Source organism: Siphateles boraxobius, unplaced genomic scaffold, assembly GCF_051911475.1.
Source record: "Siphateles boraxobius isolate OS27281-9 unplaced genomic scaffold, OSU_SipBor_1 46, whole genome shotgun sequence".
Classification (NCBI taxonomy): Eukaryota; Metazoa; Chordata; class Actinopteri; order Cypriniformes; family Leuciscidae; genus Siphateles; species Siphateles boraxobius.
In genome coordinates, this window is record NW_027509097.1 from 1,074,507 (window position 1) to 1,098,021 (window position 23,515).

At 35.5% G+C, this 23,515-nt stretch overlaps 1 protein-coding gene and 1 long non-coding RNA gene across 16 annotated transcripts in view; one reads left to right on the plus strand and one right to left on the minus strand.

Moving 5' to 3' along the window:
- Nucleotides 1-17,793, plus strand: part of ptprea (protein tyrosine phosphatase receptor type Ea) — a 77,289-nt gene extending 59,496 nt beyond the window's left edge. For all 15 annotated transcript variants that reach the window (XM_077200239.1, XM_077200246.1, XM_077200240.1 and 12 more), the window contains 15 exons: nucleotides 1,393-1,483; nucleotides 4,157-4,233; nucleotides 5,291-5,327; nucleotides 5,446-5,543; nucleotides 7,353-7,472; nucleotides 7,721-7,884; nucleotides 11,179-11,314; nucleotides 11,469-11,618; nucleotides 12,486-12,579; nucleotides 12,902-12,978; nucleotides 13,898-14,032; nucleotides 14,134-14,259; nucleotides 14,405-14,556; nucleotides 15,884-16,019; nucleotides 16,837-17,793. In XM_077200239.1, the coding sequence (XP_077056354.1) occupies nucleotides 1,393-1,483; nucleotides 4,157-4,233; nucleotides 5,291-5,327; nucleotides 5,446-5,543; nucleotides 7,353-7,472; nucleotides 7,721-7,884; nucleotides 11,179-11,314; nucleotides 11,469-11,618; nucleotides 12,486-12,579; nucleotides 12,902-12,978; nucleotides 13,898-14,032; nucleotides 14,134-14,259; nucleotides 14,405-14,556; nucleotides 15,884-16,019; nucleotides 16,837-16,911 (1,668 nt within the window). In that variant the 3' untranslated portion in view covers nucleotides 16,912-17,793. The remainder of the gene's footprint in view (nucleotides 1-1,392; nucleotides 1,484-4,156; nucleotides 4,234-5,290; nucleotides 5,328-5,445; nucleotides 5,544-7,352; nucleotides 7,473-7,720; nucleotides 7,885-11,178; nucleotides 11,315-11,468; nucleotides 11,619-12,485; nucleotides 12,580-12,901; nucleotides 12,979-13,897; nucleotides 14,033-14,133; nucleotides 14,260-14,404; nucleotides 14,557-15,883; nucleotides 16,020-16,836) is intronic.
- Nucleotides 1-23,515, minus strand: part of LOC143709691 (uncharacterized) — a 759,555-nt gene that overhangs the window by 571,039 nt on the left and 165,001 nt on the right. The window lies entirely within an intron of this gene.

Below are 23,515 nucleotides of genomic sequence, written 5' to 3' on the forward strand. Positions count from 1 at the left end.
AGAAAACATTGAGGCAAAGTACTTTTATATGTAATATTTGATTTAATATTTATTCATTTTTGTCTAGTAGTACGTTTCTCAGCATATTAATTTAGCAGTGGTATCGAAATTGTACACACATTTAGTCAGAAAACGGCCTATACATGCCTGAATCTCAACAGCATCAATCAGTTTTAATATATTATTTAATAATGATGTAGTGACGACAATGCTAGTTATTTAATTGAGAAATCATTAAAAAAAACTGAATGTCATTAATTTAAAATTTCATTTAATGTTTATTCATTTATTCTAATAGTATGTTTCTGAGCATTTCAGTCTTGAGATTTGAGAAATTTAATTTTATTGGTAATTTGGTATCAATTATTTCAACACCAATCATGGTGATCTGAAAATTGCACAAATAAATACAAAACTAGATCCCGTCTGCAAGTGCTGCGACTCATTATTGTTTACACTGATTACATCACTCATGTTGCTGAAAGTTCAGCATTTGTGTTTTTGCGTTTAGTGGCAACACTCGGGGGAGAGATTGTTATTTGGCTTGTGGCTCGTAAAGAAGCTGATGGTGCATTACCGTGCTGTTATTAACAGAAACACTCCAGCGCATTCATGTGGATCAGCAAATATCCTTCCACATTTGCTGATGGCTCAACTGCTCTCATTTCCCACTGAGAATTACTGGAATTAAGATGTTCAGGAGTCATCCGCCATTGACTCATTCGAGAATGTCCCTCTCTCCTGCTTTTAGACGCATGATTCAAGATTCACTCCTCTCACAGGCCCATGATTCAGGGACACACTCAATGATCCATTTGAATTTTCTGTCCCATGGAAACGATGTTTATTCTCAACAATCTTAATGGACACTTAAACTATTTAAGTTGGAATGGAAGTGGCTCTGCTGGTCAAACAATGGCCAATACATACAGAAACAAAGCGTCAGTAATATCATTCATTTTCAGCAATAACAAAATGACGAGTTTGGTGGGAATATGAACAGCATGATCAGGTTTACTTAAATACACAATTCTGTAAGAATGAATGTGTTAGCTAACAATTCAAGTGCAATTTAGTTAAATGAAATCAAGTCATTTTTTAAGTTTAATGATGGGGGAATATCTCAGGTGCCTGATCCACAACAATGCGTTTGTGTAGAGACAAGAGAGTGCAATATGTACATAAACACAATGCAAAATTTTGCAGCATATGCAAAGTAATTGGTGTGTCAGAATTCTTTTAATTATAATGCAGAAATCTGTTATTTCTCAAACCGGCTGCCATCCAAGTCCAAAAAAGATTTGTTTAATACTGCATCCAAGATCAGATGCGCTTAGGGTGGTATGGCCATTGGTTTAGTCTTGTTAACATGTCATTTTGTATTGTTGACAGTCAATACCAGGGGGTTCGAAGCAAGGAACATGTGATGAGGCCAATAAAGAAGAAAACAAGGAGAAGAACCGATATCCAAACATCTTACCATGTAAGAATTCTCTCTTTGTCTTTTCATCTAAGTCATGTCAAGCCACATTTATTTATATAGCGCTTTACACAATACACATGGTTTCAAAACAGCTTTACAGTGATAACAGGATGATTTAATGACGCAAACTGAGTTCATCTCGGCTGTAATAAGCAGCTCTAAAAAGAAAATAGTGTCATTGTTCCGCTGAAGTCAGTTCAGTTTTGATTAACTTCCGTTGTAAAGATCATCAGTTATGAAATAATTTAATCCATAAAGCAGTGCTGCAGAAAACACTGATGTCATCATCCAGCTCAGTTCAGTTCTTATCCAGTAGTGTCAGTGCAGTCAGATCAATAATATTGTTGAAGATTAAGTGTCCTGAACTAAGCAAGCAAGAGGCGACAGGGGTAAGAAACCCAAACTCCATCAGTGACAGAATGGAGAAAAAACCTTGTGTGAATCTCTCTCTCTCTCTGACTGATGAGCCGAAACATTATGACCAGTCACAGGTGTCAAGCGAATATGGTTGATCATCTCATAACAAGGCCACACATTACAGCCTTGGTAGATTAGATGGTAATCAGTTCTCATAATCAACGTGTTTAATGCAGGAGAAATGGACAGGAATAAATATCACCCCCAGTGTTGTGCAAGTTACTTCCAAACTGTAATACATTATATATTACTTGTTACTGTTATTTAAAAATAATTCATTACCTTACAATATTACTGTCTCAGAATTGTAATGCGTTACATTACTCCTGTATTACTTTTGAGTTACTTTCACCAAAATAACTATACAGGAGTAGAACTTAACATTCTAAAATGACTAGGGCTGTAACGATATGCGATATGAAACCGAAATCGCGACACTCAGATCCACGAACCTGCAGAATGGCGACACACCCCTTCCAACTCCCAGCGTTATCCTTCCCGTCCAGTTCCAATGCTACCACATCTTTAAATTACTATTAGTATTATTTGAAGTTAACATAGCATTATAAAATACGTAGGCCTACACCACAAAACTAGTTGATGATAAATTATTTAAAATTTGGGAATTCCAGCTTTATGGACATGACATTTGCAGTCAAAACTTGAAATATAAATTCTCAGAAAATGCATTAATACCAAAATATTGAAATGTCTGTTTATCCATAGGCTCCTACCTGAAAGGAGTCCAGACATTAGAAAAATATCAGTCTACACATGTGTTTTATATTTAATATTATGGAAATAGACAATCAAGAGGGGGGACAATGAAGAAGGGTTGGCTCTCCACAGAACATAAAATATTTATTGGAATATGAGGAAAAAACAATGTTACAGACGTGACAGTTCTCCGTTACGGACGCGACCGCTCTGAAGCGGCACTAAAAGACTGCTTTAAAACTTTCACAGAGACCTTACACACACAAAGCCTTTCTTTAAAGTGAATTTCGTTTTGTATTAAGCGTATCTTAATTTTAATCAATGTTTCATCAACCAATTGCCTGGATTTAAGCGCGTGAACTGGAGCGCGTCTCATAAATGAACCGAAACTCAGCGTATAAGTATAGCCTATTCACGGAACTGAAAAATATATCTATATTGAAATGTCTACTTGTAAACAGAACAATTCAAAACGAAAGAAAACAGACTTCTCTCTGCTTATGAAATGAAATGTGCATTTCTCTCTGGTGCATTCACTACTGCGAAGATCGCGAGTCAGCATCGTCAACTTCATCTTGACCTTATTAATAAACAATTAAAATGTCTCCTTGCTATATTTGACATATTCATAATCATTGCTTTTGCCGGTTCTTTGTGACAGCTTTTAGGTGCTTTATCGGCAGCGCCGCCGCCCTTACATGAACGCATCACCACGGCATCAAAAACATGATTGCGTGATGAAAACATGAAAAATACCAAATAAACATAGCCTAACTGTTTAGAAAGAAAACACGGAACGAATAGCCTAATGCTCATACGTCCATCTCGCGAATGTAGTCTTCTTCATGCCATCTTCACCATTAGCTGCTTTTCCACTGGCCAGCGCGAGCACAGAGGCCGAAATCATACCTTACGGCACTCCTGCAAAAAATAAATCGCTATAAAAAATATATCAGACGCTGCCATTTAGTCTTTATTTACAGACTTGTTGGACACCACACGCGGCTATTGACTGACCACGAACAGTTAATTTAGCGTACTTGCATTTTTCATTCGTTAATGTCTCCAGGTCTTCCTGTTTTTTTTGTTTTGTTTTTTGTTTGTTTTACAATTAAAACTAAAAGTTTGTTGTAACGCAAGCCTTACTGAACATGTACCGAGTAAAATATTACTGAAAACTGATTAGTAATGCCTTACACTACTGCGTTACAGCAAAAAGTAATATGTTACTGTAATGCATTACTTTTGTAACGAATTACTCCCAACACTGATCACCCCCGTATATTTTGATATTAATGATTCATACTGTACATCAGCTCATCTCATTACTTGTGATATCACACTGAGTTTTTGACTCATGGTCTAATCTCAACTTCTCTAAATACTGCATTGATCACTTTCAGTTCCTTATGCCCACGGATCCATGTCATTCACTCTTTTACTTTTACTCTTTTTTTTTTCTTCTAAAAGTGTGTGTCTATCAAATGTGTGTCTATTTTTAGAAATAAACAAAACATTTTTGTCTTCCCTGCAATCCAGATGATCATTCCAGAGTGATTTTAACACCGATCGATGGGGTCCCATGTTCAGATTATGTCAATGCATCATATATTGACGTAAGTGATTTTCCATGCCGTAAAATGCATCAATGCACTGCGATCAAGTTGACAAAGAACTAGAGCGCTGCATTCGTGACGTCCAAACCAGAAGACCTATTCCCTGGAGAATTATCTATGGCTTTTTCAGTTTATGAGTAAAATAATGACTGTGGTAAACATAAGTTGACGATACTTGGACATTTTGGACATCCACAATGTAAATTACACACACCCATATTCTGTAATAAGTAACATATACTGCACACACTCACACCCTAAATATTAGCAACTTGTAGAACAAAACATCCAAAACAAGTATCGTCAAGTTATGTTTACTACCACAGACCTTATTTTACTTTTAAAATGAAAAACGCCATTATAAAACACGATCACGCCTGCAGCACTCTGTTGTCAGAATTGTTTAATTTAATTTCATTGTTTAAACATGCATTTCTTGTTCAAAATACAATATTAAGCATGAGAAACAACAATAAACATTTTGGAAATAATTTTTTTAATTACATTTAATTATGTTGCAAATGATGATGCATTGCATCATTTAGTAAAGAACCATTATCAAATTGTTATCAGAGCAAAACATTTTGGTAACACTTTACTTAAAGCCTTTATATATAGTGCATAATAAAAGTATTTTTAATGCATTAATAATGCCTTGTAATGCACATTATAATGCATCCTATGATCTTAAAATGTTTAATGCATTAATTATATAATGCAATATAATAATTAATTATAATTCATTATATAATGTTTAATGCAATAACTATAACCACAGTTATAATACATTATAATACTATTCATTGTTACGCCTTTAGAAAGTTGAATGCATTAAACACGTCAAACAACTGATTTCAGAATCTGCAAATATTATAATGCATTTTACCTTTGGTAACAGATTATTTATGACAAACATTGTGAATGCATTATACAAAAAGGCTTCAACAAGTAAAGTTTCACCAATTTGTTCACCCTGGTTTGCCATAAAACAGCAGGATTTCATTAGTCAAAAAAGTTTAAAGTGTTAAAGTTATTTTTTAAATCTTGGTTTCCCCAGGGCTATAAAGATAAGAATAAGTTCATTGGAGCACAAGGTGAGTGCATCTGAATATAAAAATAAGATTTGATGAGCATTCACAACTTCTGTTGGTGTGGTTTCAGTAGCTATAGTCAGATATAATTAAACTCCATAAGATGACCTCTGTGTTTCAGGTCCGAAACAAGACACGGCTGCAGATTTCTGGAGAATGATATGGGAACAGAAAACAGCCACTATTGTAATGTTAACGAATCTGAAAGAGAGAAAAGAGGTTTGTATCCTTTTTTTTTGGATTGCCTTGTTGGTCATCAAACCTGTTAAATACGATGATCCGTAAATAAATCTGATGTCAGAAAGCTGCATAGCATTACATTTGCTGAATCGCAAGGCTTCTTATTGCTTAATGTAGCAATATATTAGCATTATATTACATATATATGCATTTGGTTGATGCTTTTACCAAACGTTTTTTTCCCTTCCAGTTGACGTGTACAACATTGCACAGCCTCTCATACTTATGCCAAATTACATAAAGGCATCAGAATGTGAATACAATGACGTTTGAATAAATCTATTTGATTTCAAATCAGTTCCGTTTTATAAAGCTAATTTGTCTTGAAATCTTGATTTCGATGTCCTGTGATGTTCAGGTGTCACAAGGCTTCCTCTCCTCTTCATCACGGCCGTGAGCATCTCTCGAAAGACGAATCAATGAGACACAGAACAGAGAGCAGATTAAAATCAGCTTTGAGTAGGGCTTGGAATCGATGATTTTAATAATGGCTGATAAAGCTCTCTCTGGCTTTAACCTAATTAGTCTGCAAACTCTCATTAAGAGAGATTTATCCTCCGCTCTCGGCCTGGATAATGCTGACTGACAGACGGGCTGTTTTAAGAGCTCAGATTAGCATCATGGTGTCTTAAAAGTCACCTTTACTACTCTAATGCACTTACAACTGTTCTGTGTCAGTGTTAGACAGATTTACTCTACAGGATTGGCATGTAATGCGTTTATGTTTATCTACAGAACTACATGTTTTGACCTTGTGACGTGCTCTCGCTTTTATATCGATTAGAAGAAAGCTTTTATGGCACTGTTTTCTTGCCTTTTGTTTGTTTATTGAGTGACTTTTTAACTTTTATTAATATTATTAATAGAATATGTTACATTACTATATTAGTTCATGTACATTAAAATAGTATGAATAGAAGAAATAAACGAACCTAAATAATGGTAGCTGTATTAGCAGATATATTTGTACAGGTTAGCAACATTTTTGTTAACTTTACCTATTTATAAATTAATTTATTATTAAATGTAATTATTTAGAATTAAATGTATTTATTTTACAAGAAAAATATATATTTATTTTAATAATACTAAAATTAAAAAAGAAATCTAAACTAAAATAATGATAACTATATAGCAGCTTTATTTTGTATTAAGAAAATGCAGTTGAGCTGCATTTTTATTAACATTGTTTTTATTTATTATTTATGTACTTATTTAGTAAAAAGAAGAAGAATATTAAATCAAATGAAATAAATTAATGATAATGGTAAATAGTGGTAACTATATTAGCAGCTATATTTGTACAGGTAAGTAGCATTTTTGTTAACTTATTTATTATGTGTAAATTAATTCATTTATAATTACATTTATTTAATACAAGTAAAAAAACCTATTTTAAAACATATTTATTTTAGTTGTATTTCTTTACTATAAAAGCAACGCAGGTTAGCAGCATTTAAATTAATTTTGTTTTTATTTAGTATTTATTAGTACATAAAATATTGAATATAAAGAAATTAAAAAATAATATAAAATAATGGTAACTATATTAGCAGCTAAATAATTTTTTTAACCACAAAACTTTTTTTTAAATGTATTTATAATTATCAAAATTATGTTTATTATGGACTTTTAGTTTGCATTTCATCAGTTCCTGCTTTCCTTTGTTCATTTTTCCACTCCTCCTTTGTTACCATGGCCACCGTCATTGTTGGGTTAAATAAATAATCTAAAAATAATAGTAACTATATGATTATCTTATTGTAAATGCACTGTTTTTCTCTGTAGGATAAGTGTTATCAGTATTGGCCGGATCAGGGATGCTGGACGTACGGTAACGTGCGTGTTGCTGTGGAAGACTTTACAGTACTGGTGGACTACACCATACGCAAATTCTGTGTGCAATATGTAAGTCTGAATACACTGAAGTCATCTTCATGCAAGCTGTAGATGAAATGTCTCTTGATATTATGGATAAATATTTCTGAAAGTATTGTTCTTGCACTTACTCTGTGAGCATGTAGCCACAGATTTTTCCCCTCGGTTTATTCTTAAACTGAATGATGTGTTTGTGACTTGTGAACAGTTTGGTTTGTTGAAGTGCATGTACATATGTGTGTTTGAGAACACGTTCCTGTCTGTGTGTGTGACCACAGCAGGCCAGCGACGGCACCAAAACTCCGCGTCTGGTCACGCAGCTTCACTTCACCAGCTGGCCTGACTTCGGCGTTCCCTTCTCGCCCATCGGCATGCTCAAGTTCCTGAAGAAGGTGAAGCAGGTGAACCCCTCGTACGCCGGGCCCATCGTGGTGCACTGCAGGTGTGTTGTCTTCCAGCATGACTCTTGTACTCTTAACCTGTCCACACGCATCCGGCGTTTTGGGACACTGAAACCGCTATTTTTTTAAACCGGGTCCCAGAGTGGATAAATCTGAAACCGACATCCTTGCGTTTTTGTGTGTGCGGCCAATCTGCACATTTTGTTAAAAGATGATGTCATCACACCACGTGTCAGCATAAGTCACACACCGCTACGTCACACGTAACAGCACAATGGCGGAATATATGCTTGTGTGAGTGCTGCAGAAGCTACTGAGCCTATTAGCTTTACTAAAGCAAAATCTTCTGCTCCTATGCTACTACGGTGAGCAATTTTCGTCTTCACCTTGCTGTCGTGTTGGGTTCGTATAGAGCGGCTAATCCCTCCCCTTCCGGTGGACCACCATGGGACCTTATTTCGGAAAAATATTGTATGGTATTCAATGGCAAGAGACAACAAATATTTGGATCCCGTTTGAATTGTGCCCTGAATTACACATATGGTGTTTGTCAATTTAAAAGATACATTTTAAAGTCAAGAAAGTCGCAGTTTGATGTAAAACTTTTGAGGTATAAGACTGTAATACGTAATTACAAAGACTACTAACCCAAAATGCGCGCATGTGACGTCATACCTTTTCTCTCAATGAATGAAGCTAACTTTACTGAAGCTAACGTCTGTCATGTTTTCTATAGTCTAACGTTATAATCGTAACTTTACACCGTTATGCCTGTGTGTTTTGTACCAGACTGCACACACACACAAGCTTGGTGATGTACATAGTGCGAGACGAGAGATGTAGTTCATTGAGTGATTTTCACATAAAACGAAATGTTACTCTTCTCTTTTATGAGAAACTGTGACTTTCTTGACTTTCATAATTATCTTTTAAATTGACAAACATCATATGTGTAATTCTGGGCACAGTTCAGACGGAATAAAAAGATAAGTTGTCTCTCTCCATTGACTACCATTCATATTTTTTCCGAAATTAGGTCCCATGAGCCGGAAGCGGAGGGGAGGGACTTAGGCTCCCTGTAGGCAATATTTTTTTTCACAGGATGGTAGGGGAAGACTCATGAATATTCATTAGGGAACTCATGCCTGATTGGTCTGATGACCTACCCCCTAACCCCGCCCCTAAACCTACCCGTCACTGGGGGTCTGATGACCTACCCCTAACCCCGCCCCTAAACATACCAGTCACTGGGGTTAAGACCAATCAGGGATGAGTTCCCTAATGAATATTCATGAGTCTTCCCCTACCATCCTGTGAAAAAAAATATCGCTCCCTGTAGAGCGCGCATGGTTATGTGCATGCTCCAAATCTTCTTCTCCTTGTTTAGTGTATCTCTGTGGCAGAATTACAGCGCCACATATTGGTGTGGCATGTATACCACATCGTTTTCAGTCGGTTTCAGTGGTTTCGTCTGTACGCATATATTTCTTGAGACAACGCCGTGTTTAGCTCTGGCTTCGTGTGGATGTGGCCTTAATATCAGGCGAGAACTAAAGCTGTAGTCTCACTTCTTGCGTGAAGAATTAACATTTAGGTGTGAAGCGAGTACAGTTATAGTCTGCAACCTCGTCATGCAAAGATGCACAACATTTTTTTGACCTTGTGTCGCATTCTCTGTTTGATAATGATCAGCTCAACTTCCATGTCACAATTTTTTGCCTTGACATTGCATTTCAAACTTTTGCGTGAATACATTACTATACATATAATGCACATACAAAATAGCTTCTTTTCAGAAATGTTGGTTTAAATGTACAATACTAATATGTTAAACAATATTTGATGTTTTATTACTTGTTAATAAATCAATATCAATCATTAAGTTTTATCAAGAGCTCAAACTTCCTGATCTACATTGCCAAACTTCTTACTTTTACAAGTAACCATAGCTTGTGGAATGAAAGTGCTAATTTGAATTTCAGCTTTCGGAAAAAGGACACATTTTACATAACTTCCATCGAAAGTAATAATTTTTGAGAACTTGCAGACCCTTTTGCGTCAGTCTTGCATGCATAATTAATTAGATCAAACAATGATAGACATTATTCAGAACAATTAGCATGTGATTTGAATTAGGTGAAGGAAGGTCTTTTCTCACTGCTGATTGGTCATATTCATAAAGTGAATTCATGGAGGTCAATGCCTGGGTTTCATGACACAATGTCCCGTCTGTCCACTCATCATCAGTGTGTGTGTCATAGTCTTGACCCTCTGTCCTCATCCTGTGTCCTAAACAACCAAACGCAGTGTCAGCAATAATACAGAGCACTTCAGTTCCTGTCAAAAGCCCTTTTGAGGGTTTGTGCATTAGTTCGGTTGATCACTCATGCCCTCTAGTGTTCAGATTAGAATAAGGCGAGGGAAAATATGTGTGTTTGTCATTTTGTTTGCAGATATTTTATTTCTCACTTGCAATTATTGTGAATTTATTTGAAGTGAAGACCTTATGAAAGCTGTTTCATGGTGTCACACACACAAACAATTTAGAACTAAAAAAATAATTATACAAAAAAATGGTCATGCAGGTTTCACACAAAAAAAAGAATTACAACTGATAACATGTTTGTGCATGTTTTGTTTTCAACATGATAAATAAATAAATACACATTTTATATTTCTAAATATAATATGTTTGTTTATGTCTTAATATATGCAAGATATAAACATATATTCTTATGGAAATTTTTATTTTTATCCCTCAAGATCATTGATATTTTGATTATTATTATTTATATTATATGAATTTATATTGTGAAAAACTGGTCCCTGTATGATTGTGTTTGGAAGAGTTGAAAAAGTATTACATTCTGATTAAAATATTTTAGTAACACTTTACTTATTGTATTTACGTATATTGCATTATAAATGTATTTGCATTATGTTATATACTATATAATGCATTATATCCTTTCATAAATAATTGTAACCAAATGTAAAAGTCAAAATTGGTAAATTTGCAGATTTCTTGTCGCATCCGGTTGTTTGTCATGTGTTTTTAATGCATTATACGTTTTAAAGGTGTAACATAAGTAACGAGTGTGGTTACAATCATTCATGAGATCATACAATGCATTATAAGGTGCATAATTATTGTATTAAAAATACTTTTATAATGCATCATTCATACATAAAGGCTTTACGTAAAGTGTTACCAATGTTTATTTTATTTTATTTTAAATATTGTGCACTAATGAATCACTCACAATAAGACCAGCAAAGTGAATGTATTTGTAGGCTTTGTGAATAATGGCGTCTGTGCTGTGTGTCTGTGTCAGTGCTGGTGTGGGCAGGACAGGAACTTTCATCGTTATTGATGCCATGATTGACATGATGTACACAGAACAGAAGGTGGACGTCTCCGGTTTCGTGTCACGGATACGTGAGCAGAGATCACAGCTCATTCAGACAGATGTGAGTTGTTTTTTGCATAATTCTTCATCTACCTAATTCATTTTTTATTGTCATTATAGAAAAACTGCTGCCTGAAGCTGTTACCTAGAAGTCATGCATGTTTAAAGGTGTTCTGAAGTGTATGTGTGTGTGTGTGTGTGTGTGTTTGTTGTAGTTGCAGTACGCATTCATCTATCAGGCTCTGCTGGAGTACTTCCTGTACGGGGACACGGAGCTGGACGTGTCTTCTCTGGAGGGACACTTGCAGAAACTCCACAACACCAATGCTCCGCTGGACCGCGTGGGCCTGGAGGAGGAGTTTAGGGTGAGGATATTTCCTGACAATAGTGGTGTATAGACATGTCTGATGTAGACAACCCCAACATGGATGAGAAGCCTGGCGGAAGACGCTGAATGAAAATGCATTTCGCTCTCTAACAGTAGATGGCGCTTTTGAGCAGCAGAAATGCATTGCACCCAGTAAACACAACATGGCCACATACACACTGTAAAGTTTCAGGAGTGTCAACCGCACGTAACACGACTCACTCATGAATTTGCGATGGACAGCATGGTAACCACAGCAAAGTTCTGGTGTCTCACGTGTTTAGTATCCGCTGATATTGACAAAAGTAATATTACAGCGATCAAAAGACTCGTTATGTTCTGCATGCTTTTCTTCACACATACAGAAGAGAGACACATCTCTGATGCGTGTTTAAATTCGTCAGTAATAACTAGTTGTTCAGTTTGTTCTGAAAACACTGCATATTAATTCATTCATTTTGTATTTGCTGTGGTGTTTATCACAGCACCCAATACATAAATACTTAATACTTAAAGACCTAATAGGCTATTTTCTAACATTTGTTTACATTTTTATGTTAATGTGGTCTAAAACATGTCTTTTATTGATTGGGAATGTTCTGATCCTTTATCTTTATATTCCTTTTGCACTTTAATCAGTTTGAAACGTGTTAAGTTTATATATTTTGTGTGTGTATTGTTTTATTGTATTACATTTCAGAGTTATGTTTCGTATAAGAACAAAAATATATTAAACCTGTTAGGAGGATAACACTTCAATTCAATATTGTGATAATGCAATAAAACAGCTTCATAAATTATCGTGATATGAAAATGTGTTACTGTTGCATGCCTAGTTGTTGATTGATTTCTGTATTTTTTTCAGAAACTGACAAACATGCGTATTATGAAGGAAAACATGAGGACGGGCAACCTCCCTGCCAACATGAAGAAAAACCGAGTCCTTCAGATCATTCCATGTGAGTTTAAGATCTTCCGCACTCGCGAAGATCGAATTATGTCAGCTAATCTAAAAGACAATGTTAAATAATAGTTGAAGAAAGTATTGAGGAACATATTGAATATCTGAGAGTGTAATCTGAATGGACCTCGTTTCCATCTGTCAAATGCATGTTTTTGTGCTACTCAACTTTGTTTATGAGGAAGTTAATCAAAAATCTCTCTTCCTTTTCCCGTTCTGCTTGTGCCTGTAGTTGTAATCGTGAGTCATGCAGTTCAAAACACAGCGTTTGTGCTAGCGGTCCATTTACGTTTCATTTGATGTCTTATTCTTTTTTTCAGATGATTTTAACCGAGTCATCCTATCGATGAAAAGAGGTCAGGAGTTCACCGATTATGTCAACGCATCTTTCATTGATGTAAGTGTTTAATGACTCTTTTCAAGTTTCAGAGGCGTCTGATGATGAAATGAACATTATTTTCTTTCAACACAAGACCAGGGTTATTTGTTAAGAAAGTAAACAGACAATTTGAATGTTTTCATTGTAAACATTCAGAAAGTTAGCTTAGGGTTTGAGTTAGTATTTTGGTTGGTCTGTGACTGGGTCCAAAAATATCTTTTTGCCAATAAACCATCCACAAACATTTCTTACCAGCCATGAACCTGTATTTTACATTATTATGCTTTTGTCCAGTAGCATTATTTAGCTATTTTCCCATTGGAAAAAAATCAAATGGTAAAAAAAACTATGCATCCTAGATAAACTTGTAATGGAAAAACTTCCACTGAGATAAAAGCTGTTATAAAAGAGTCGTGGGATGTTTTTTTAGTAGACATTTGAATGAAATGATACGATTGCTGTAAGTAAAGTTGTGAAATATTATTACAAATTAAAATAACTGTTTCCGATTTAAATATAGTCAAATGTAATTTATTCCTGTGATCAAAGCTGAATTCAGCATCATTACTCCAGTCTTCAGTGTCACATGATCCTTCAGAAATCATTCTGATATGCTGATTTGGCGTTCAAGAAACATTTCTGATTATCATCAATGTTGAAAACAGTTATTTTGTAACGTTATAAATGTCTTTACTGTCACCTCTAATCAAACGAATGCACCCTTGCTGAATAAAAGTATTATTTTATTTTGTCTCTTACATTAGTGAGGGTCAGACTGTTATTCTTATAATTCGATTTAGACCATGTAAAATGTTGCATTTCCCAATAAACTGGCAAGTTCCTGTTTTATTCACTCTCCAAGGCCAGTTTATATTTGTATTTTTTGATCCTGGTATGTATTATTCATATATATATCTCATGTGTTTATGTTTTCCAGGGGTACCGGCAGAAGGACTATTTCATCGCCACACAGGGTCCTCTGTCACACACGGTGGATGATTTCTGGAGGATGGTTTGGGAATGGAAGTGTCACTCAATCGTGATGCTAACAGAACTGCAGGAGAGAGATCAGGTACAAACACACACGCTACAAATCCAGTTGTGCAGACACTCTTACACAACTTCCAAGAATAAATCCCGTCAGCTTTGTCATTTGGAGTGTGTGTGTTGCAGGACAAGTGTTTTCAGTACTGGCCTACTGAGGATTCAGTGACTTACGGGGACTTCACAGTGGAGATTAAAGGAGACACGCTGTGTGAGACGTTCAGTCTCAGAGATCTGGTGCTCACATACGGCCCGGTGAGTGTGCATTATGATCCGATTTGCATTGTAATTGCTTATATTGCATGCATTTCCATTCGCATTTTTTTGTAATTTGCTTTGGTGTACCTTTGGAGTTAATAAGTGGTGGCCACTTGGATGAATTGTAATGTATGTAATGCAGGAGAAACAGACACGTTTGGTTCGGCACTTTCATTTCCACGGGTGGCCAGAGATCGGAATCCCAGCCGAAGGAAAAGGGATGATCGACATCATCGCATCGGTGCAGAAACAACAGCAGCAGTCGGGCAACCACCCCATTGCCGTGCACTGCAGGTACAACACACACCTTTAACTACAGTTCATACTTGTAGTTCGGTTCTCTTGGTTTTTTTTGGTCTGGAACAAAGAAAAAAAAATTTTAGTCCTGGTCTGCTTAGTGTTCACGTTGGCATTTTGATACCAAACATAAGGCATAGGGATATGTTCACAACCTGATTGGCCGCATTTTATAACGTACATTTTGCGACAGGACTTGCCGGACATCGAAAACAATGCCGTGTTTTGGGCTAAACGCGTTGTTGTATGTGCGTAGCCTACATATGATGGTATTTTGACCAGCTGAGAACTCGTGAAGAGCTTATAAAATATGTAAAGGAGTCAAAACAGCAGCAGGAATCCCTCCGTCACACACACGCACACACACACACACACACACACACACACACACACACACACACACACACACACACACACACACACACACACACACACACACACACACACACACACACACACACACACACACACACACACACACACACACACACACAGATCTGATGCCTGTACTGAACTGTAATGGGCAACATCACGACTATGATGAGAAAAAACAGCTATGCATGAGGATTCTGTCCTTTTTAGGGTCGCATCTGGTGACATCATGTCCTGTTTTTGGTTTGTTTACATGTCTTTGGTCATGTAAACAAACCAAAGACCAGAGTTCGTTTGGAAGCGGACAGACTCATCTTTTCAGCGTCTCGGTCCGCTAGTATGGTGTCACCAGGGTTCAGATGGCAGCGTTCACACTTGTTCATATGAACCGCACTAACAGAGCAATTGCACCAGAATTCCTTTTAATCCAACCAAACATGCCAAGTGTGAACACACCCTAAAAGAAGTCATACCATAGACCAGGGTTTCTCAAACTGTTTTGTCATCCGAACCCTTCTGAGATCAAATGTTTTCTTGAAATACCCCCTGAGATTATTTATCAACATGTTCGCATATAACATCACAGTTAAACTTCTGAGAAAAGTTAGTATTTATGAACTTTGACAATGCATGTGACTCGTGCCGTGAGTGTGTTGTGAAGTTCGCGTGAGAAGTAATGTGTAACCAAACCTGTGTGCTTCTGCAGTCCACCGTGCTTCACAAACATCACAATGCTCTTACGTCACGTCACAACGTCCCTCCTGTGAACGCTCGTATGACAGGAGACCGGAGGTTGCACTTTATTTTACAGTACATGTACTCGCATGTTCTTACAGTGTGCTTACCTAAGAAAATGCTGGGTAATATAAGGTAACTACAGGGCTGCTCAACCAGCACTTTCCTAACTCGACTATGTCATGTCTTTTTGTTATTTTGTGTGTCTGTTCTGCAGTGCCGGAGCGGGTCGGACCGGTACGTTTATCGCTCTCAGTAATATTCTGGAGCGAGTGAAAGCCGAGGGTTTGCTGGATGTGTTTCAGACTGTGAAAAGTTTACGAATGCAGCGGCCACACATGGTGCAGACAGTGGTCAGTTCAAACCTACACACACTTCATATCCACTACCCATTTACATGCACAACATAATAAACACAGTAATCATCATTTCGGCTAGAATACTACAGTAAAAATGTGGTAACTCGCTATTGAACCCTTGTTATCCCAAGAAAAAAGTGTCAAAATGACAGGATTCTAAAAGTGTCTCACGGTCTTTGAAGGCAATTGAGAATTTTATAATGTTTAATTCAAGTAATATAAACTAATGAAATAATAATAATAATAATAATATAATCAGTAATATTGAAAAAAAAAATTAATGTAAATTTTGTATGAATTGAATAATTAATTAATTGTATTATGATTTAATAGAAGTTATAAGTTAAATAATATACATTATTAGTATAAATAAATTGGTAAAATTGATTAAATTAGTATGATTAATATCAAAACCATGATTAAAATAATCGTTTAAATGTCAATTCCAAAGTATGTGTAGTTTGGTATAAAGTAATATAAATGAATGAAATAATAGCATAAATGATTAATAAGTAATCGATTAAATTATGATTCGTATTAAAATATTAAAAAAGATCTACAAAACAATATATATATATATATATATATATATATATATGTGTGTGTGTGTATATATATATATATATATATATATATATATATATGTGTGTGTGTGTGTGTGTGTGTGTGTATATATATATATATATCGTAGTAAATATCTGTAAGGGGTAATAACATTTCCTCAATATTTCTGAATAACCTGCTTGACCTCTAAGTAAAGAATGACTCGTTATAAAGCGATTTGCTCATTGTTCTTTCTTTCTGCCTGCAGGAACAGTATGACTTCTGCTACAGAGTGGTACAGGACTTTGTCGACATTTTCTCAGACTATGCCAATTTCAAATGATCTGCCTTAAATGTTTGAGTTTGATGCTTTTTTACACGTCAGTCGATCAGGATTTTACACCGCGACTGGAAGATAATTGCGCTCTATTTTGCTATGCACTTCTCCTTGATGTTACTAAATGACCATATCTCTCTGTAATATACTAAGGCTACTAAAGTTTTAAAAACTGTACATTGTTCTGTCTCCTTTATAGTATATTTAAATGGGTTATTTTATTTTGGTCTTAAATCATCTCTCTGATGATGGATCCATTCCAGTTGGGCTTCTGTTGTTATTGTAAAAAAAATATTTTGTCTGTTTGTTTGTTCGACTAATTATTTTTATTTTTTATTAAGCGATTGGTGTAGAATTTGTAAAGCTGTAGGTGGTATGTATTTATGCACTGTTGCAGACAGGACACCCTGCGAGATAAAGCATGTATGTGAATGTCCCATGCCATTTTATTTATTAGAAGCAGAGTTGTCTTACATTTTATGAAAGATATCATTGTCAAAAAGTTGTTTTATTCCTGTCTTTAACATTGTGCTCATCAGCCATTGCAAATGTGAACTTTTTTAAATTTTTGGTTTCAAAGCAGCAAATATACCCATCACATTAAGAGAGCGAGTTTTACAGGATACTGCTTAAGTATTATTGGTGAGAAAGGCACAAACACATTTTCATGGTTTAACATCAGCTAGAATTTATATTAGATATGGTCTTGCACAGAAACAACAACTGTATAAGACTCATGACCTCTGACCTTAAACGTCCTGCCTCGGTTTCCCTGAGAATGATGCTGAGAAAAACTGCACAGGTTTTTAAAGCACACAAATCACCGATTGTTTGCCCTGCAGAAGGCCAAGGATTTACAAATACATGAACAAATGCATTATGAAATCACATTGTTGTCCTGTGTTTTATTTGTGTTGGGTTTATTTGATAAATTAAGGTTTAATCAGCTTAACAAATGTCTCATCATAAGATAGTAAAAATAAATGCATATAAAATAATATAATGGCTCAATGAAGGTTTAAAATAAAATTATAAATATGTATTAATAAAATTGCAAAATATAGTATTAATTTGCTTTAAAAAATATATAATAAAGTAATTATTTGAAATATAAAACATGACTAAATAAAGTTTTAATCAGCTTAAAAAATAGTAATAAAATATTACAATAAATTAATAATATCTGCTTTTATATGTCAAATTATATATATATATATATATATATATATATATATGATACACGAATCAATATGTTTATGTTTAATATATATTAAAATAAATAAACCAATAAAAAATGCTAAGAAGGTTTGGTCAACCTTAAAATGGTTTACAAAATTAAATAATTAAACGGTGAATATATTAAGGTTTAATCAGCACAGATACATTTAAAGAATTTCTCAAATTTCAATTTCACAGCAAAGAAACAGAACCGTTTATGACTGAAACCCGTGAAATCCAACAGAAACATTTAGGCCTACTGCAAGAAATGATGCGACGATGTAAATAAGTTCCAGTCAAATTACAGAGCAAATATCTAACGATCGCAATGCTTATTTCTGGGTAAGAATGGGATCGTGAGTTAAATAACAATTTACTCTCATGGATTCATTAACTTAATTGATTCACTAAATGCATTCAATCACGTTTTATTCTTTCAATTAACTTAATACAGGATTGTGGGCTATCTAAGGCAGTAATGTTTTAATGAACGACCCTCTCAGTAGACAGGACGGTGTCGCGCAGAACATTGAGTTAGCATGCCTTCCTCCTGCTGAAGGCTGAATCAAAGCCACTAGATGACTAATATAAGACCACCTCTGGGCTGGCTGAATGTTCAGGTTCTGGAATCTGGACACAACCGGAAGTCCATCAAACAGCCAGAGCAAACTTCCCGTCAACAAACCACAGCTACTGCCATCTAGTGGAGATGTTTGCTAGTTTGTTTTATTGCCATGAACACAGGACCTGTAGTGTATATGAGCACATACGTACAACACGTCCAGTACTTGTGTTTCACTTTAATATTTATATCATTCTTCATATATATATTATATTTGTTTGGGTCCAAACAGTAGGCTATAGTAGTAAGGTCAATGTTCATTTAAAATAATTTAATATTTTATAATTATTACTGCTATTAATATTATTATATCATGTTTTTCTATTATTTTGTTATATTATGGTATATCTTGTATTTTTTTCTTTTCTATTAATTTTAAATATAAATTAATTATAAATAAAGTAGATCCCTTTGGCCAAGTTTGTTTTAAATGTGTTTATAAATATACAATATTTTATAGAGATATAGAATGAAAGAAGATGTGAGTATAGCAATGCCAAATCCTCATAGGATCCTTGATCCTCATAGAGACTCTGCACTTGTGTCGTTCAGTCAGTAGGTGTCGCTGTTGTGTTTATCAATCTGCCCGCGGCTGAGGCCTAATGATACATCCTTGAAGAAATGGCTCTTCTCTGGTAAATAATGTTACACTCGATTCGTTTAGCAGAGTTTTATTTTACACTAAACGTACAGATGCAACAAAATGCCATGATATTTGATGTATGTTTTGACATCATGAAACATTTCTGGTAAGTTATGCTTCCTGTTTGTTTTGTTCAGGTTGTTGGGTAAAAAGTGTAAGGGAAGAGCCTAACTTTGACTTTCTTATTTAATTTAGGGGAGCCCGGGTATGGTTGTAACCAACACGGGGAGAGTTGTAAAACCACCATTTCTACCACTTAGGGATAAGACAGGAGTCATAATCATTTCAGTATTTACCTACTTCCTCCCCGATACCGCATGATGGTTGTCAAGTCTGGAAACCGACACATTCTGAATTTATAGAGAAAAAACTGATTTTGAGGTAAGAAAGTAAATTTTTTTGACCAAGACTATTTTTTGTCTAGTATCTAAACAATTGCAGATAAAATAGTTTGACTTATATTATATTAAAATGTAGTTTCTTAGGCAACATGTGATGCAGTTTTCCCCTGCTAATTTCAAACCAGTATGCTAATACAGCTAGCTAAACAGTGACTGACAGGGGTGGGGTGTGTTGTAACACTTCTTGAAAAAGTGTTACAACCATCCCCTATCACACAACTGATTGATTTTAATATTTTTACAGAATGCCTTTACAAAAGGGCAAGTCAGTTAGATCAGCTGCAAAGGTACATGGGACCCTATGCAGTCTCTGGGCCCACAAAGCTTGCACTCCAGGGTTACCGGCATTCATTTGTCAACACACACACACACACACACACACACACACACACACACACACACACACACACACACACACACACACACACGCACACACACACACACGCACACACACAGAGAGATATTGTTTTTTGTTAGAAATTGTAGTATATTTATCAAGTATACTGTTAAGTAAGTTCGTTCAAGTAGACACAATTACATATATATACACACACACACACACACACACACACACACACACACACACACACACACACACACACACACGCACTCACACGTTAATCAGACAGTCTGTTCCAGAGAGGGAGTGAGACTGTTCTTTTATGTCAATAAACCTGTTTTTGAAGCATATCATATAGTGCGGCATCCATTTTGGCATGGAGTAGGTTGTAACGAAGGTACAGTATGTATTTGACACCAACTCACGAGGTCTGTGATATTCTTGTAGGGGATTGAATTGGTGCCATTTGTAGTGAACAAATGTGGGTACTTTGTATACAAATTTGAGAACTCTAGCTATAAAATTCAGTGAGTTATAGTTACTGAAGCAAAAAGTGTTACAACCATACCCGGTCTCCCATGAGTATACTAATGAAATGAGTACTTTTTTCTTTATGTATACCACCAAAGAGTGGCGAAATGTGACAAAATGCACAATTAGTGTGGCCTATTAATATGACAGCTTAAAATGTTATCTGATCTAATCCAAACAATATTCAAGGCAACTAAAATATTTTGTCAATAAAATACAATAACTTTTTCATATAAAATAATGTCAATTATTTTAATAATTAAAAATAAACTAATTTTTGACAATGAACACGCTGCAAAACACCGCTATACCCACAGCATACTTCAAACCATAATAATAATAATTAGTAATTTCTGAATATTTACTTTGAATCTTTATTCACCTGTTTCTCGTGGTTTCTCAATAAAATTCATAAAAAGTCATCACTAACGTTATAGAATGCATCATTCTAAAGCGGCGCACATTGTAAGATTGGTGATTATATTAGAAAAGAAGCAGATTTGTGTCATTTTAAATAGCCTAAACACTAATAACAGAACTTAAATTTGTTTTGCTATGGTTAAATAAATGTTCACCGAACAAAGATTTCTTTTTTAATTTTGGCACAATGTTTTCTTTATATAGTGTTTATATGCCAACTAGTTAATATGTTAAGTTTTGTCATGCTAGCATGTATGGAAACTTTTAAACTAGGATGTACGTTACAACAAGTCCCGTTCACCCCTACATGTCAATTACGTATGTTTGTTCATCTGCTCATTTGTGTCTCGCTGTCCACTCCCTGTGCAAGCTAACACCATAAGTGTAGAGTTTAGAGATTGTTATGCAGTGAAAACCTCAGACTTACTGTTAAAACTAAGACCTTCCCAATGAGATTGACTCCTGAACACTTCAGTCCCTCCAGAGGCGTGTGCTCTTCACTTCCAATCCGGCTAAAGATACCAACTTTGGCTCTTACTTTTCTCAGCATGCCTTTGTCCAAAGTGCTTTAATTTCATACAAAAGAATACTAAACTACAGGAGGTTAGAATGAAAATGTGGAATGGTTTCTGCCAAAGCCCAGTAGAGAGACTGTGCCCTAATAGAGCTGGGCATTAGGGGCCGAGCTCTGCCAACACGGCTCGCGGATGGGGCCGCTTGTTCAAATGCAGTTCAAAACAAATGAAGCCGTCTCTTAAGATGAGAGCGGATTTAATTTCCTAACAGAGCCAGGTAGTCGCCTGGAATGAAATATAAGGAAGGATTTATTGTTCATGTGTGTGTGATTATGCATATATATTGTCTAAATACATGCAGTGTTGTTTCATGACAAGCTGTCAAAAATGTTAAGAAAACCTTTATTCCCCTTTATTCCCCTAACCTTTATAATGCAAAAAACCTTTATTCCCATTTGAGACACAACAACCAACAAACACATTTAAATCAATATAATGAATAGCAAGCTAAAATAGAAATTGGACGTAATATTTTATTGTAAGAAAGGAAATGTCAGTGAACAAATTTGATTAATCATTCTTGTTTATTTATGCAATACACAAACACATCACATATGTACAGTATGTTATTAACCTGTATAGTTCCTGCTTATCATGCATGCTGTCGTTACTCTCCTTTTATCATATCACAATTCAGTTGCAAATGGTGGTACTTTGCTGTTTTTTTTTCCAAATGTGAATGGGGCTGTTGAACTCCAAAAAGTAGTTCATATGATTTTTGCAATATATTCTACAGTATACAGTACATCCTCTACAGTACAAGCCTGTGCTTTGGCCAAGTTTTATGCAATTTTTTGTCCTTTTTAGAGCATGACAGTATGGAAAAAAAGCTAAATATGCCATGTTCACGTCTTGTAAGATCCAATGGGAGTTATGTGCAAACAACTTTTGTATTCTGTAAAACAGGTCGCATCGCTTCCGGTCCAGGTCTTTTTTTATGTGCTTTGTTAAATAGAGTCGTTTTACTCAAGATACTTTCAAAGGTGCGAGCAAAGATGAGCATAACGGATATCCATCGCCAGGTCCAGGATTACCTAATGGGCATTATGGGCACGGGCCCAGGGGCCCATCCACACTTGGGGCCCCATAGAAATATTCACAATAGATGTCGCCTTGGCTACGGCAGTTCATTAGAACGAATGCGTCAATAGAGCCGCCATCATGGAACAGGGGAGCCCCTCCTCTTTAATGCAAAAGCGTCAATGTAGGCAAAGGACTAACGACTAAAATAAAATCACCATAAATCGTCATGAATGCGATTTTCTAGTTTTTTGGTTCGTTCCAATGGTCAGACATGTATTTATCATTGAGTCCAGAGAAAATAAATGTTTTTTTTTTTTTTTTTAAACATTCTTCCTATTTTAGATTTCAACGTGTGAACATCCATATGCAGCACAAAAGTCCGAAAATCCATGAATTCGGAGTACAGGCGGAGATAGCACCATTACCTAGCTACTTCCTATGACAAGACCCCTGTTACAAGATTTAGCAAAAAGACACCCTTTACTAAATATCTATGGCGTAGGTCGTAGGGCGTGTGGTGCTTAAAAGCAGCTTTTGACGCGTTCGACCCGAGTTTGAATCCGCCTTTTGCCGAACTATCTCTTCTCCCTTTTCATATGAGATGTAAAATGTATAACCTATACCATAAATGTCTCTAGCGTTATATTTTGCCAACAAACTAAAATCGAAACCGTGATACGGCTTTGTGCCTTTATAAAACAGCACAAGACTGTAATTAAGTAGCCTATAGGCATTCTGTTTGTGCTGCGTGGTTTAAAGGGACTATAAGTAACTTTTTAGGTAATTTATAATCTAAAATCAATATTTTTATTCATAAATATGTCCCCAATGGTGTAC